Source organism: Spea bombifrons, chromosome 3 (assembly GCF_027358695.1).
Source record: "Spea bombifrons isolate aSpeBom1 chromosome 3, aSpeBom1.2.pri, whole genome shotgun sequence".
Taxonomy (NCBI): Eukaryota; Metazoa; Chordata; class Amphibia; order Anura; family Pelobatidae; genus Spea; species Spea bombifrons.
In genome coordinates, this window is record NC_071089.1 from 72,734,997 (window position 1) to 72,751,159 (window position 16,163).

General features: G+C 36.3%; 1 protein-coding gene across 6 annotated transcripts in view; it reads left to right on the top strand.

Annotated features, from left to right (window-relative positions):
* The window catches only part of COL12A1 (collagen type XII alpha 1 chain), an 81,221-nt gene that overhangs the window by 38,493 nt on the left and 26,565 nt on the right, over positions 1-16,163 (top strand). For all 6 annotated transcript variants that reach the window (XM_053458619.1, XM_053458618.1, XM_053458621.1 and 3 more), the window contains 25 exons: positions 525-654; positions 1,335-1,480; positions 1,720-1,849; positions 2,361-2,500; positions 2,609-2,738; positions 3,142-3,284; positions 3,368-3,500; positions 3,596-3,622; positions 3,752-3,894; positions 7,548-7,677; positions 8,176-8,315; positions 8,759-8,888; positions 9,017-9,159; positions 9,809-9,938; positions 10,486-10,628; positions 11,497-11,626; positions 12,236-12,355; positions 12,615-12,761; positions 13,089-13,205; positions 13,445-13,591; positions 13,856-13,930; positions 14,077-14,216; positions 14,423-14,546; positions 15,442-15,585; positions 15,885-16,049. In XM_053458619.1, coding sequence (XP_053314594.1) covers positions 525-654; positions 1,335-1,480; positions 1,720-1,849; positions 2,361-2,500; positions 2,609-2,738; positions 3,142-3,284; positions 3,368-3,500; positions 3,596-3,622; positions 3,752-3,894; positions 7,548-7,677; positions 8,176-8,315; positions 8,759-8,888; positions 9,017-9,159; positions 9,809-9,938; positions 10,486-10,628; positions 11,497-11,626; positions 12,236-12,355; positions 12,615-12,761; positions 13,089-13,205; positions 13,445-13,591; positions 13,856-13,930; positions 14,077-14,216; positions 14,423-14,546; positions 15,442-15,585; positions 15,885-16,049 — 3,247 coding nt within the window. The remainder of the gene's footprint in view (positions 1-524; positions 655-1,334; positions 1,481-1,719; positions 1,850-2,360; positions 2,501-2,608; positions 2,739-3,141; positions 3,285-3,367; positions 3,501-3,595; positions 3,623-3,751; positions 3,895-7,547; positions 7,678-8,175; positions 8,316-8,758; positions 8,889-9,016; positions 9,160-9,808; positions 9,939-10,485; positions 10,629-11,496; positions 11,627-12,235; positions 12,356-12,614; positions 12,762-13,088; positions 13,206-13,444; positions 13,592-13,855; positions 13,931-14,076; positions 14,217-14,422; positions 14,547-15,441; positions 15,586-15,884; positions 16,050-16,163) is intronic.

Here is a 16,163-nt window from a genome sequence, read left to right on the forward strand (position 1 = left end):
AGTTTGAAGTCTGGCCATGACCTTCCCAAAGTAGCTCCTGTATTCCAGACACGTTTTCCCTTGGGGAGTATTACCCAACTTAAATCTGATTTAAATGCATAACATGCCGTTCTAACAATTAAGTCAAGCTTTACAATGACATATTCTAGACATAACAAAATGTCATCTGGGAACACGCATTGGGAAAAATCCTGAAATACTATACTAATCTAAAGGCAAATTTACAAAATCTGTTTTGATTAATATCCACAACCTTTCTCTAACTCCATCACACAAAAACAAGCTAACAAGGACTATAGGATGAAGCTTATGTGTTTTATAAAATTGTGCAGGTTGGCTGTTGAGAATTTCTCAGTTACATCACTAGAAATTGATTAATAGCCAAAACCTTTTTTTCTTCGTTGGAACTATAATGAAAAATTGCCACAAACAACACTATGTTAAGCTTTACCATATCCTCTAAAATTCCATTGAAATTTCTAAGGAGGCCCTCAAATTTTTTATTTTTATTTACTTATTCACAGGTTATTGTCAGTCGATCTGAGAGGACAACTGTATTGAAAGATCTTAAACCAGAAACGGAATACTTTGTCAATGTATACTCTGTGGTTGAGGGGGAAAGCAGTGAGCCTCTTGCAGGCAGAGAAACCACCTGTAAGTTTCTCCTTTTTTCACTTATCATAAGACGTGGGAGTATTGGTTGTATGACATTATAATGTACTATAAAGATCAGACTCGCCTTTTATACAAGGGTTACCGTATGCCAATAAAACACCACGCTGCAGAAACATGCCATATGTGCACATAAAAATTCCTTTTCTCTCTCCCCATACATATTATCAGGCACATACAGGTACTGTGTAAGTTGTACGCAAAATTTGCTTTTCATTATTTTTCAAATGAGCAGGAGTGACCTATGTTTTAGAGAGATTAATGGCAATATGAGCGGCCTGGATAACAAAAGTACTTAAAAAACCCTTACTGCTGTCGCTCTGTTAATGTAAAAGACTGGGGCCAACTACCTACCTACTCTAAACTGTATGTCCTTCTCCCTATGGGAGCTGTGAAGGGGAAAAACTCTAAAGGGAGTTGTGGATAGCTGTTAGCCAAAGATGGGAAGGAAAATGTAGCAGAATTTGTGGGAATTATGTGGAACAAGTAGGGTTTAGCAGTACTTGGGACTACCCCAAATGTCTAGCCTATGAATACTATGTAGACTCTAGAAAGTCATCTTGGAACTTAAACCAATTAATCATCAAACCACCTAGTGACTAACCATAATAAATTAAACAAAACTATGGAAAATAACTAACATTTTTTTTTCACATCAACAGTACCCATTCCTTCTGTTAGATCTCTTAACACTTACAATGTTGAAACCACAACAATGAGAGTGAGATGGGAAGGTGTCACTGGAGCCACTGGTTATTTATTACTCTATGATCCTGTTAACGCCTCTGTACCTGCAACCGAACAAGAGGTGAGGAATGCTGTTTTATCAGCCAGCTGCCATAAAACTGCTAGGAGTGCTAGTATGATGGTTAAGACAGATGTTTCTCTAACACCAGAGGAACTTGAGCACACGCTTCATTAGAACTCGCTTTGGCTTAGTTTTATGTGCTGTTATTAGTCCATTACAAAATGTGATTGTGACAAAAAAAGATATTTTGACTAAAGACATTCTATCTTTTGATTTATAAAAATTTTGCCTTAACACAGATGCGGGTTGGACCATCAGTGACTGATGTGCGTTTGGAAGATTTAGTCCCCAATACTGAATACACATTGACAGTCTACGCTCTCTTCGATGAGTTGACCAGTGACCCCCTGACCACTCAGGATGTCACCTGTAAGAGTTTATAAAATCTATTTAGCATTTCTACAGAACATCTATAGTTCATGATTCTTCTTTCAGATACTGTCATCAGATCACAAGTTTTTTATTATTGCAACAGAACACATCAGATCTAATATTTTATGTCTTGGTCCTTATTTATAGTTTCTACTGCAACTGAAATTCAGTGGTGTTGAGGAAACATGTACAATAAAAATATACCATACTTTAGAAATCACTAGCCGGAGTGTGATATTCTGGGCCACAAGGTTATTAGCCTCAAAATATATTATTTTGTTTCTTGAGGTATTTATATAGGACTGACATTAGGTCATTTGGAACTATGCAGATGTGGGTGCCTTTGTTTTGGTGGACTTCCTATGACTGCTGACTATGAGCCTCTAATCTATAGGCTCAATGGCGGGGAAAGGGAGCATCTGGGTTAGGTTAGATGTGCTAGGCTGCTTGGTGTCATTTGGACTGTAGGTGTCCTTGCATTTAAATCATTATTTTTTTATTTTCCCAGTGCCCATTCAAGGAGTGGGACGCATAAGGCTCAGAGACATTACCCACAGCTCAATGAATGTTCTTTGGGATGCTGCTCCAGGGAATGTGAGAAAATATATTGTGAGATATAAAACTGCAGAAGAGGAAGAATTTAAAGAGGTAAGAAACAATGGTGTGATTTAATGGCATATAGATCGATTAAAGATCGTTACTGGCATTGTGACTTGTAGATTGCTCAGATTAGCTAAAGATCCTTTCACATTTTAGGTGGAAGTGGATGGGTCAAGAACTAGCACGCCCCTCACTGATCTGTTCTCTCAAACTGAATATGATATCAGCTTGATTGCAGTGTATGACGAGGGCGAATCTCCTCCACGAGTGACACAAGGAACCACAGGTACTTCTAAAGCTATGTTTGTGCATGATGTTTGAGTGCACAACTACCATTCTTGCTACCAAAGTATTGTTATAAACCAAGCAGGGATGTATCCATGTTATGGACACCGTAGCCTGTTAAACCACTAGGCAAGATCGGAGAAAAAGGAGCATCTTACCAGCCCTTATACTCCACGCAGTATTTCACATACAACCATTGGTAGGCGTAGGAATTATTTATTTATTATACGTCCATCATGTTCTGCAGCTATATTAACGTTTAACTCTTCCTTACACTTTTGATGTTTCCATTTCCCTTTCATTGTGTTGGATTGAGCATTATTTTATTGTGATTTCAAGCTGCATCTGGTGTTTTTTTTATTAGCAATTCCATATCGTCTTTTTTATTTTTCACGCATTGACAGCACCAGTACCAGCTCCAATTAATCTCCGGTTCTCTGAAGTAACAACTGATAGTTTCCGTGGCACATGGGATCACGGAGCCCCTGATGTAGCATTGTATAGAATAAAATGGGCACCAATGTCTAACCCAGAAAAAAAGACAGAGGTAAGTATCAAAGCATATGAAGAAATGGAGTGGTGTGCTGTTTAAGAATCATCATTGTTATATAAATATAACTTTTTTTGCAGACTATTGTTGATGGTGATAAGAACACGATGATCTTTGAGGAACTGGAGCCAGACACACCATATGAAGTTTCAATTACCGCCATTTATCCTGATGAATCTGAAAGTGAAGACTTAATTGGCATTGAGAGCACACGTAAATATTATTTATAATCAAAATATTTTGGTAACGCAATTTATATTATTTATAATATTTATATATTAATTTTAATTTTTTTTTTATTTCCTTAGTGCCAGAAGTGCGTCTTACAACCCCAAGTAAGAATGTATTTATTACACTTTACAGTACATAATTAATTTGACCAGTTGTGATGCTATGTCTTTGAAATACAGTATTTTGTTCTGGATTATTTAAAACTAAAATATCTGTGTGTGATTTTGTTAAAGCTCCACGAAATGGGCCTCGTAATCTGCAAGTCTACAATGCAACTTCCAACAGTTTAACCGTGAGATGGGATCCCGCCAGTGGGAGGGTTCAACGATACAGAATCTTCTATCAGCCTCTAGTTGGTGATGGTGTTGAACAAACCGTAAGTTATCCGTAGATTACTGTCTGTGTATTGCTCTATTACTGTGAATGACCAAAGTATGGAATGGAGGAACAGTTCTGGACAGTCTATAATGCAGGATCCATGAATACAAAAATAAAGGCCCTATTGCAACACATATGTAGTAGGTTTTGCATTAAATTCTCCCATTTCCATGGACTAAAATTTTAGTCTGGGGCAGCTTTGGATCTTCAGCCTGCCTTGCATGATTCTGCCTCTCACAATTCCTATTGAGTGTTTTCTTTCCACAGTTATGTTTTAATGCATGTTCCTATACATAAACATTATAGTACACGCTTCATTTTAATTCCATGATATAAGCACAACAGTTTTGAGCTAAGATACTGTAAAGAAGACATAATGTGTTTTTTGATCTTGTACCGCCATTCTCCTTGGCAAATCCTTAGTAATCTAAATAGCAGTCTCTTGTAATCATGATGCTGACACATTTGTTAATTTTATTTGAGTGTGATAATAAAAACCAAATGAGTCCATTAATTCCCTCCTTGTCTCATGGAAAACAATTGTTCCTGAGTGACATAAAGGAAATCACAACTTTCTGTTTAACAAACATGTTTAAATTCCAGCACCATGAAAAGGCCCAATACATTCCAGCTTATTTGATTTTCCGTTGAAGCCTTCTTTTATCATCTGAACGTACAAATGCTTATTTCAAAGCACTCGCAGCTGTTTCTATAAAAACGCATCTGCTGAAAGTATGAGGAGAAAAACATAGTTATTTTTAAAATAAATCAAAGACATTATACAAAAAAAAATCTTCTGGACTCAGCAGGAAATGCTGGCTTTCCCTCCATATTAGCTGATTTGTTTGTGCAATAGATAGAAATAGTTGTACACATAGTTATCAGACTACTGAGAGTAAAATGTTATAACAGGCATGTTTGGTTATTTGGGACAGTTGAAGGAAAATCTCCATTACAAAATATGCAAATTGTAGGAGCAGCATCATGAAGATACATTAGAAAGATGACACAAGTTAGAGACCCCACCACATCCGTGCTTTGAAAGCCATGCCGTCAAATCTGGAACTGATCTTCTGAGCTATTGAAAGTGGTGGTTTTCTTGTGCATCCAATTTAGTTTTTAGGTATCCAAATTCGCCAATCTGATTTGAATATTAGTATGAAGTTGAGTATAGTTGCTTAAGATGTGTAAGCGATGGGCTTTCTCCTTGTTGTTTTTTTTTTTTTTCGCCCTGCGTTGTGAGTATTTCATAGCACAAAATCTGTTTAAGAATATTCCTATAATCATTACGTTTGTATAGATTGCATATCATTGTACAGGAAGTATACCTATAGAAATGCAGCTGATTGGAGATGCTTCTTAGAATTGTAAGCTTTGGAAACGCTTCTCAGAATTGTAAGCTCATGCAAGAAAATGTTTAATTGATGGAAAATTCCTTGATTGTGACGATGTCAGTAAAAAGGCATAGCGTTGCTGCTGACAGATTTTCACGCAAACAATGGGACCTCACAGGTAGAGGCTGAAACCCACGTCGCTGTTCGAGTTGCTATGTGCACCCTCTGCATTTAATATTTTACTGGACCTCTAGTTGCTAATGCTGCGGTCAGAGTGGACTGGAATGGATCCAGAGATCTGTAACTCAGTTCTGTGGAAATAATAAAGGTCACTAGTAATGCATTAGTCAGCTTAGATTTCTGAGGCTACTTCAGTTCTTGGATAAATATCAAGTTTAGTGTTTTGATTTTGGGTGTTTCATCCCCATGTGTATGCTTATAATATATACTGTAGATCAGTAGTGGGCAATATCTGTCATCATGAATTACAGCTGCTCCACAATGTTGACAATCCAAAACGAATAATATGTTCATTAATACATGTGTTTAAAGGAACAGTATCATGAAACAAATGCCTTTAGCTTTAATTTGTACGGCAATCTTTACATAAATAAAATGGCCAATATCATAAAAATCAGATTTTGTAACATTAAACTATTATTCCTTCTGCAATACAATGCTATTGGCCATATTGCCTAAGTGCAGCTGAAATAGCTCACTTTTGTCAGTGTCTATTAAAGCTTAAAATCCTTGGACGGTTCAAACAACAAAGGGGTACTAGGAAGGAAAGATGTTACTCTAGCAAACCATCATATGGTATTACATAGAACCCATGTACCCAGTTGAGAGACTATGAATGCATTACACTGACTGCAGAGATCTATAAAACTAAAGAGCATTTTTCTAGCATTGGTACAGATTTGCAAAAATCAGCCCAAAATCACTTCTTGTTGAAGGGGTTTAGCAGAGTTTACAGTTACAAATAAAGGTTAACTGTTTCAGTTATAGTGATTGACTTACTATAGTCTATCAAAGTGAATCACAACCAAATTATGTTTGACTTCGGTCATAAACAACCATTTATCTTAAATGTGATCCGCCAAACATGAAAGAAAAACTAATACCTTGCACGAGATAAATATGCATTGAAGGCATGTGAGCCATGGCGTTCACCCAATCCTTTTACTTTGGGTAGTGTACAGCCTAGTGGCATTCAACCACCTACACATGGCTTATGAGTAGTGAAAGGAGCTATAAACCTTGGAATGCAGATCTTATAAAAGCAGAACTCTACTCTTGACAGCCCAGAGCACTTTCTAACATGTTCTCCATAAACCTAATATGACATCAGAGATACTGAACAACCTAGAAGGTGTCAACATAAACCTTTTATAGAGGGTTAGCCTGAAGGTAGATCTGGAGTCAGCCAGATGTTTTACAAAGCATATTAAACAAGTATTTTAAAAGTACCATTGCAGGATGCTTAATGGAATTTATAAAAGCATTTAGAACCACTCAGGTTTTTATTAATTATTACAACGGTACCTATAAAGTAGATTTATAAAAGTTAAATACAGGCTTATTAATGCATGTCCTGTTAACATTTTTTATTCATGTTAGGAAAAGAACATGCATACAGTGCAACATTTATAAAGTGTTACCTTGAATTGTGGCGCATGAGTTATTTGTGACACATGAGTAGGAGTCAAGGAATCTGAATCAATTTGGAATGTAGAGATATTAAACCTTATATAGTTTACTGCCCTTGGCAACAATTGGAACAATTACTTTAATTATGTTCGTTAGAATCCATGATAAAACAATGTTTTCTGTTTGAAACTTTTCTTTTGTGTCAGTGTAATAAAAAGAATGTAAGTAACAGGATTGTTTAGGTATTTTAAATACCCTGGACCTTGGCTTGAGTACACAGGTACTGCCTAGCATTATCTCTGGTAGACCTCTATAGGCTACTGTCTTGCACAAATCGATCTATACATTGTTATTGATATCATCAATTGTCTTATCATGTGTCCAAAACCAAAATCTAATAGTGCCTCAAACAAAGGCATTACAGAAGGCCTATTTCAACCCATGTAGTGCTGACCCTTATATTAGCAATGACACAAGGATGCATGATATTTCCAACATAAAAGGTTTTCTATTATGTACTATGCAATCGCATTGTTCTTGAAGTTGTTTCTGTGACATAAATGAATGCATAGGCAGTACTTTTACACATGCAATATTATATTCTTTGAGTGTAACAAGAATGAGTTGAATGGCTGGCATTAGAATCTAAATCATTTAATATCCTTAGGCAACAGTTGGAGGAAGGCAGAACAGCGTTGTTCTTCAACGGTTACAGCCAGACACTCCATACTCCATCACGGTGGCATCTCAGTATGCGGAAGGTGAAGGGGGGAGAATTTCCGGTAGAGGAAAGACAAGTAAGCTCCATTATCAAATCGTTTCAGTACATGTTTAATGGCTTACAATGTGCTTTCTCGGATGCCCATTGGTATTTAATTTTCAAGCAGTTTAGCATTATCTATCTGTCAATTAATCTATCTATCTATCATCTATCTATCAATATATCTACATTTAGTGCCACTTTGAAGACAGGTTGTAACTTTAGTTCCTTCTACTTAAAATTAGAATCGATGGAATGCAGTGAATCTTCCATTCTATAATTAATTGGCCAGGTCATTGAGACAAATTGTTGCTCAAGTGTAGAAGTTGGTCTTTTCACCATAACAACCAATGTCCAATAAACAGGGACATTCCATTGGTTACTATGATAAGAAGCACACTTTTTAAACTCTAATTTAATTGTAAAATGCAATAGAATTAAGCAACTGTATTGTCCATTTTAAATAAAATAAATCAAATCCTAAATTATACAGGCATGCAGTTTTTAGTTAATTTTATACATTCCTGAATTTCAGAGCCTCTTAATACTGTAAAGAACCTTCGGGTATATGAGCCGACAACTAGCACCCTGAACGTTCGCTGGGAAGCAGCAGAAGGAAACGTTAGACAATATAAAATTTACTATGCACCAACTGCTGGAGGGCCTGAGGAAATGGTAAGTACATAAGCGTCTAATAACTATTACTAGGCCGTGTTCACTAAAGAGTTTAGTTGCAGGGGGCTTCCCAAAAAATTAAGAACATTTCCGAGGTCAGCAAAAATGATGATGCAAATATGTCATGAGTAGCCTTTTCTTACCCAAAGGTCAATGAAGTATAGTAATTATTAGATATATATACCGGTAATTGGTTAATGATATATTATTGTTACCTTTTATAATATGGGGTGCATCAATGAATCAAATCTGGAACGTAGAGTAGAGGTTGGGTGATGCCATAAACATTCCATATAAATTTATTTCACTTAATAGGCCCTTTTTCACCCCACTAACAATCCTTTTGAAACAGGTCATCAAATATGTGTTTTACAGTGTTACTGTTCCTTGGTGTTGTTAGCATTTGTATATAAGTATTGATTACGTGCCTAATTTTTAAACAGACAACCGTTCCTGGAAATACGATCTATTCGGTCCTCCGAGGCCTCCAGCCTGATACACCCTACACAGTGACAGTTGTTCCTGTTTATTCTGATGGGGATGGCGGTCGCATGTCTGATACAGGCAAAACATGTATGTTACACTGTTTACTTAATATCATTGTTTAGAAGGATGTTTTATGTAAAGAATTGGGTTTATTTCAAGAGCCATTTGGCTAAATTACCAAGATAATGATGTCATTTTCCTTTTCTTTATTTTAGTGGAAAGGGGAACAGCTAGAAACTTGGAAGTATACAACCCCTCACCAAATACTCTCAATGTTCGCTGGGATCCAGCTCCTGGCCCTGTCCAGCAATACAAAGTTAATTATGCCCCACTCCTTGGGACACAAGTAACAGAATCTGTGAGTAATAATCACTATTATTATAATTGGTATACCCCTTGTATGCCTATTATTAATCATAGGCATTTGATTTTATTATCAATTAAATTACAAACATGTGCAATACTCAAAGCTATGAAAAAATAGAAGATAATGCAAATGAGGGACCCTATGCAACAGGGGTAAGGATAGGAATACAAAAGTGATTACCTTATTTGCATGCATCTTCCTAGAATTCATAGAATTTATTGGAAAGCACTTTGATAAATTTAAAGCAGGATTGTTTTCAGACTTGCCCATATTGGCATACGCATATCTTACTTTGATTATTGATATTTTGGAACAGTTGTGTCAGGTAAAAAAAAAATGTTATCCCTAATTCAACAGAACATAACAATTTCATATGAAATAAAAAAAATCTAAACTTGTTCAATGATTCAGAACTCTTTATTCTTCCAGCATACAAAGCGTAGGTCTAATTACCCCGTCTCTGGAAAAACATGCTCTGTTCTGATTTTATCAGTGTTATAAAACAAGCCAGGACAGTTTTTGGCATGAAATGATCTACAAATGAGGGCACAGTGATCAGTCATTTGACACTTGCATTTTCTTTTTACTGCATACTTATGTCATTAATTTTCCATTATATCTACTATTAATTTACTTCCAGGTTATGGTACCAGCCAACACTTACAATGTTTTACTGGAACGCCTAATTCCTGAGACTACATACGCAGTAGATGTGGTGGCTGTTTATGCTGATGGAGAAGGGAGTCCAAACAACGGTCAAGGGACAACCTGTAAGAACAATATGAGCAGTGGATAACTCTAGCCATTTCCTCGGTAGAGATGTAAAATATCTTAGATTTACAGTACTACACAGGTAGTAAAACTATAAACAAAGAAAAGTTTCACCATTCGGTCCATAGGAACCTTTTTAGATTATAAAATAGTGGTCTGGCCCAATTGTTTGGAGGAGCTAGCACATTTCCATTCTTCTATGGAATAATGGATCTAAAGCTGAAAGTAGGTGTGTGTGTTCCAGTAGAGATTCTACTATTTTTGTCTATTACTTTACAAATCCAGAAGCAACTAGGCCTCTTTCCAAATTCTTGTGGTATCCCTCCTTCCACATTTTGTTCATACTGTGGTAGGTTATTTCATAATAATCTGCTATTATATCCTAGCTGGCGGCTTCCTAACCAAAGACTCTTGTACAGTAACCAGACACCAAAAGTGTGGTTGGAAACTTCTGAGAGCTCATATGTTTATAATAAATATTGTGACATAACTGTATAAGAAATAGTATTTTACTTATCCAAATTATTATTTTTTTGTCTTACCCAGTACCTAGAAGTGGCCCAAAAAACATTAGAGTTTTTGGAGAGACTACTAACAGCCTTTCTGTAAACTGGGATCATGCTGATGGACCAGTTCAGCAGTACCGAATCATCTATTCTCCAACCGTCGGTGATCCAATTGATGAATTTGTAAGTTTATCGTAAGGGTATAAAGACCCCATTTGGTTTCTTGAACTTTTATTAGTATGTGTCTATATAGAATTAATTTGATTAAAAAAAAATCTTGAGGTACATGACAGCGCCAGATAAATATTGTTCATAACACTAGTATGGACTTGGTATTATCTACCAATGTTAAATGGCACGACATATTATCATAACTGTGATTACCAAACTGTGGCCCAATGGTCCCTGGGAGTGTTTGGTTCATGGATAGGTGGCCTCGGAATAATTTTATATGTGCCTGTGTCAACGCATTACCTTTTGAGGTTCCTGTTATTATTGGAAATTGTTGTCTGGACCTCTGTTTCATGGCATTGGACTGCTTTTGAACATTATTACCAATATAGAGTAGTCCAAATCTCCATATACAACTCCCACAACTCTCACAATTCTCAGTTCAAGTATGTCAAAGCTGGAAAACTTGATAATAATGATTTAATAATACATTCTATATTTATTAAGCCAGATAACATGAGCAGTGAGCCTTGGCACACCATTCCTTTCCATATGTTGCTGTTTGGTGTAAAATCTGTTTTCTATTGTGCTAAAAGTTGTTTGTCCATTTCATGAATAGATTTTGCAATATGCGCTGCTCTGAGGCCGCTGAACTTAAAATGTTTTTCTCAGAAACAAAACCCCAATATTCATGCATCCAACATATTTCTAATATTGTTAGTCGTTGACGAATTGTTCTACATGACTATCTATATAATGGTTGTGTTATTTCGCCATACTAATTTAGCAAAAGTAATCTTCCTGCTACATTCTCACAAAAAGCGTAAAGAATTGAAAGAAAGAAAAAATGAAAGAAAGCAAATGTTTTTGTTTTTTTTAGACAATTGTTCCTGGCAGGAGAAATAATGTGGTGTTGCAGCCGCTTTTGTCAGATACTCCTTATAAAATCACTGTGGTGGCTGTATATGCTGATGGGGATGGTGGACAGTTGACTGGAAATGGAAGAACAGGTAAACGTTCTGCAATGTAATATCCCATTTTATATAGCAAAGCATGCTGAATGTATTACGCAAAGAAAGCTTTCATCTCACCGCCACAATATTAAACATTCTATTACATAGGTGATTCTATTAAATAAATAAAAAATCTTCAGTGTACTGTACAAATTTCTATCCTCACTTTTTAATAATTTACAACGATCACTGGAGAGCTCTATATTGGCCCTGCACATATTTACACAATATGCCTTCTAAGGGGATAACATTTTTTCTAGCGTATATAGATGCAACCTTAAGATCTTCCCATCCCATTATGAATTTTATAGCCCTCCTTTGTACTTTTTTTTTTTTTCCTGATGCACTTAAGTACCAGTGCCCAGAATCGTACCGCATATTCAGGGTGGAGGCAAGATGACATCCTCCTCCCATGAATCAATATCCCGTTATTATTTTTCCCATAATGCATAACGTCACATTTGTCTGCATTGAACTCCATTTGCCACTTGCCTGTCCGGTCACCCACTCAGCCTCATGAAGAGAACGTTAGACTGTCCTCCTGAAGAGAACGTTAGACTGTATTACCCTACCTAATTTTGTGTATATTGTTTGTGTTTCATTTAGTCGGGCTGCTTGCTCCTCGGAATCTCCAAGTATCTGATGAATGGTATACCCGATTCAGGGTATCTTGGGACAGAGTTTCATCTCCTGTTCTGGGGTACAAGCTCGTTTATCAGCCTCGCAGTAAGTATTTAATATAATAAAAATGACATATGTCAGTGCTGGTGTCCCTTACCTGTAAACTGCAACATGCACAATGCTGTAGACCGTTCCTATTAAACAGTGCAAGCTTTTAGTATTATGACAGGTGGATCAGTTAGTGTCTATCTGATATGTTTACCTGTCCCAATGAATTTGATACATCACATCACATACAAGTGAATGAAAAGATTCATTATATGACACATGTCATGTTTACATTTTGCCTTTTTTGTGATTAAAGATGCTGACGAATCTTTGGAAGTGTTTGTTGGGGATGTGAATTCTTACACTCTACAAAACCTGTCTCCTGGGACCACGTATGATGTGATGGTTTACGCTCAGTACGACACAGGATTAAGTGGGCCTCTTTCAGGAGATGGAACGACAAGTAAGTTTGTCAAATTATTGTGATAGAAACAAAATATATGCAATGCCAATGTTTTTACTATGGATGTAGTAAAATATAGAGCGTTCTAAAAAGACGTTTCTCTTGCAATAATAATATCATCATCATCATCAGTGGCAAGTAATTTTATGTTGATTCATTTGTCTGAGATTCCACTGCAGTGTATTTTTCCTACAGCATTTACTCTACATATATGTTACATAGTATGTAATGCAGATGGTTTGATGTTAGTATGTCAAAGTTACTGGATAACTGATAATACCAAAACACTTATTCTAATTCTAAATTGGATCTTATTTACTTTTGCAGTGTACTTAAATGTAACAGACTTGACGAGCTATAAAGTTGAATGGGACTCATTCTGTATCAGATGGACTCCTCACCGATCAGCAACGTCCTACAGGATAAAACTGAATCCAGCGGATGGTGTGTATTGATATTGACCTTCAACCCCCCCCCCCAAAAAAAAACTGTTTTGGATAATGTGTCTAGCCTACTTATTTTATTTTTGTACATATATAGCATATGTGATTGCAATTTGTAATATCTATAATATACTGCCTTCTGTTCTCACTTTTACTGGTCATCACTGGATCAACAGCAGTCCTTGTCATGCTTATTTATTATTCTACCTCTTGATGTAATAATCTTATTTTCTTGAATAGGATCTCGAGGTCAAGAAATTACAGTCACAGGATCAGAATCATCACATTGCTTTAATGGACTGTCCCCTGACACTGAATATACAGCAACAGTTTATGTACAGACACCTAGTCTAGAGGGCCAAGGAGTTACAACAAAAGAGCGTACATGTAAGTCAACTATAGAACTTGAATGCTTAACCCAAGATGTACACATAGTAAAATATGTTTTATCATGTATCATTAATATTTGAAGATTCTCGAGTACCCCATGAAAACCACAAAAAGTAAAAGTATATGATAAAGTTGATGTAGTTAATCTTCAGTTATGGTGAAGCAATATAAAAAATATGCATGTAAGAATGTTGATGCTCAACTGCTCAGGAAAAATTGGACAATATCTTAAGAAAATATTTTGTATTTTATCCACTTTAGTGGTAAAACCAACAGAATCACCGACGGAACCCCCTGCACCTCCTCCACCTCCTACCGTACCTCCTGCACGTGAAGGTAGGTTAAGGAAACGTGATTTTAGCATATTCATAATGTTTACATATTTAACATTTCCATACATGTTTGGTGCAGAGGCTTGGCATTTTGTTGGACCAATGTTTGTTTGCCCATTAGCCCATATTTCTCATGTTTTTGTTTTCTAGTATGCAAAGGAGCCAAGGCAGACATAGTGTTCCTCATTGACAGCTCCTGGAGTATCGGTGATGATAACTTCAATAAAGTCCGTCAGTTTATTTTTAATACCATTGGGGCTTTTGATGTGATTAATCCTGCTGGAATCCAGGTAAGAATTTCTATGAAATGTCCAGTAATTCTTTATATCTGCTTCTACCACATCATGTTCAGGATACCTCTAAGTTACCCTATTCTACATTACTCATGAGATACAATCAAGGCAATGCTGATGCGTACATAGCTGTATCGGTGGGGACAGAGTATGGGTTGAGAGTGGAAATGTATTAAGAACGTGTGTTATGTGAATTGTTTCAGGTTTCCTTTGTGCAGTTCAGTGATGAGGCTCAAACGGAATTCAAACTGAATACTTATGGCGACAAATCACAAGCACTTGGAGCACTTTCAAACGTCCGATACAAAGGAGGAAACACAAAAACCGGTAAAATCTAATAGTGGAAAATATATACAGTATATGCATTACAATTACAATGTCAGAAGCAGCAATAATTCAATGTAGTATGCAGAACAAAGAAATCTTCATGTTCTGTAAAGGGAAGACTAGTAAAACTACAGTTTATTGTACAGTTTGATTTCCAAATCCATGTCCAACATCTCTCAAACAATCGTGAAGTTCTTTTGGCTTGTAAAACACTGCTGACTCCTTTGAAATGTAGACGTGTTGGTATAGCAGGAAAGGAGTGATGACTCATGTTAGACTTATACAGTTTGAAGCTATGTTGATAATAGGCAGTAAGTTCTATATGGACAGAGATATGTGATTGAATTAGATATTTTTTTTAGAAAAGCATTCATATTTTATAGATGTAAGAAAAAAACAATGCTGTTTGTAGAAATTTGTATATATTTTTGTTATGTCATATATATATATAGAATATGGTTAAAAGTGGAAGAATGCCAATTAAATGTTGGCTATTAATATGAAGAGAGGGCTGGTTAGTCTGCAAGTTAAACTGCTGTAAATAAAAAAGAACAGAGCATTGAGAAAAGTCTAGTTAGGACATTGACTATAGAAAGGAGGATATGCATAGATCGTTTAACTTTGCCATCCTGTTTCCTCCTAGAGACCTGTTTAGACATCTGTTGGGTCTTTACAGGGGAAATTCAACATTTTTAAACCCAAAATTCCATAATTTTAAATCTGTGAGATGATTTTGAAGTGCATATGATTAGCCCCCCCCCATCCATTTCATGAGATCCATATGGTGGTCAGCCACATCAAAATAAAATGATGAAGTAATGCAGTAACGCTTATTAAGGTGCCCTCGAAGATCATATCTGGCCTGTACAAAAACATGAAACTCCCTCTTCTACAGGAAAAGCTCTCAAGTTTGTCCGCGATAAAGTTCTGACCGTAGAAAACGGAATGAGAAGATCCGTTCCCAAAGTGTTAGTAGTTGTGACAGATGGAAGATCTCAGGATGACGTGACAAAGTCTGCCATGGATATACAACATTCTGGTGAGAGTATATTAATCAATCACTCTTAGATGTCATCAAGGGAACACAAAAGACCATTGCAGATATACACTTACTAATTAAACACTGTTTACATGTACACCTACTAATCAAGTGAAAAGGTAAAAGTCTGCTGTTTTCCTGTATATCTTATGTCTTGCCAGCTGACACATCACCTCTACTACTATTCTTCCTGCTTATTTCCAAATCCCCTATTATTCCATCCACATTCTCAGCTTGGAATCACACACAAGTTCTGAATATGTATACAATACTAACGATGTTTGTAATATCCTTTACAGGTTTTAGTGTATTTGTGATTGGTGTGGCCGATGTGGATTACCACGAGCTGAGGAAAATCGGCAGTAAGCCCAGTGAGCGTCATGTTTTCATCGTTGATGACTTTGATGCTTTTGAGAAGATTGAGGATAATCTAATTACATTTGTATGTGAGACAGCAACATCAAGTAAGTAACAACACAACAGTACCTTTTTATGACAATTCCTTTAGCAACAATTAATATTTTTGAATGGTTATAATCACTGCTGATTTTCTAGATAGAAAATGTTAAGTTCTGCAT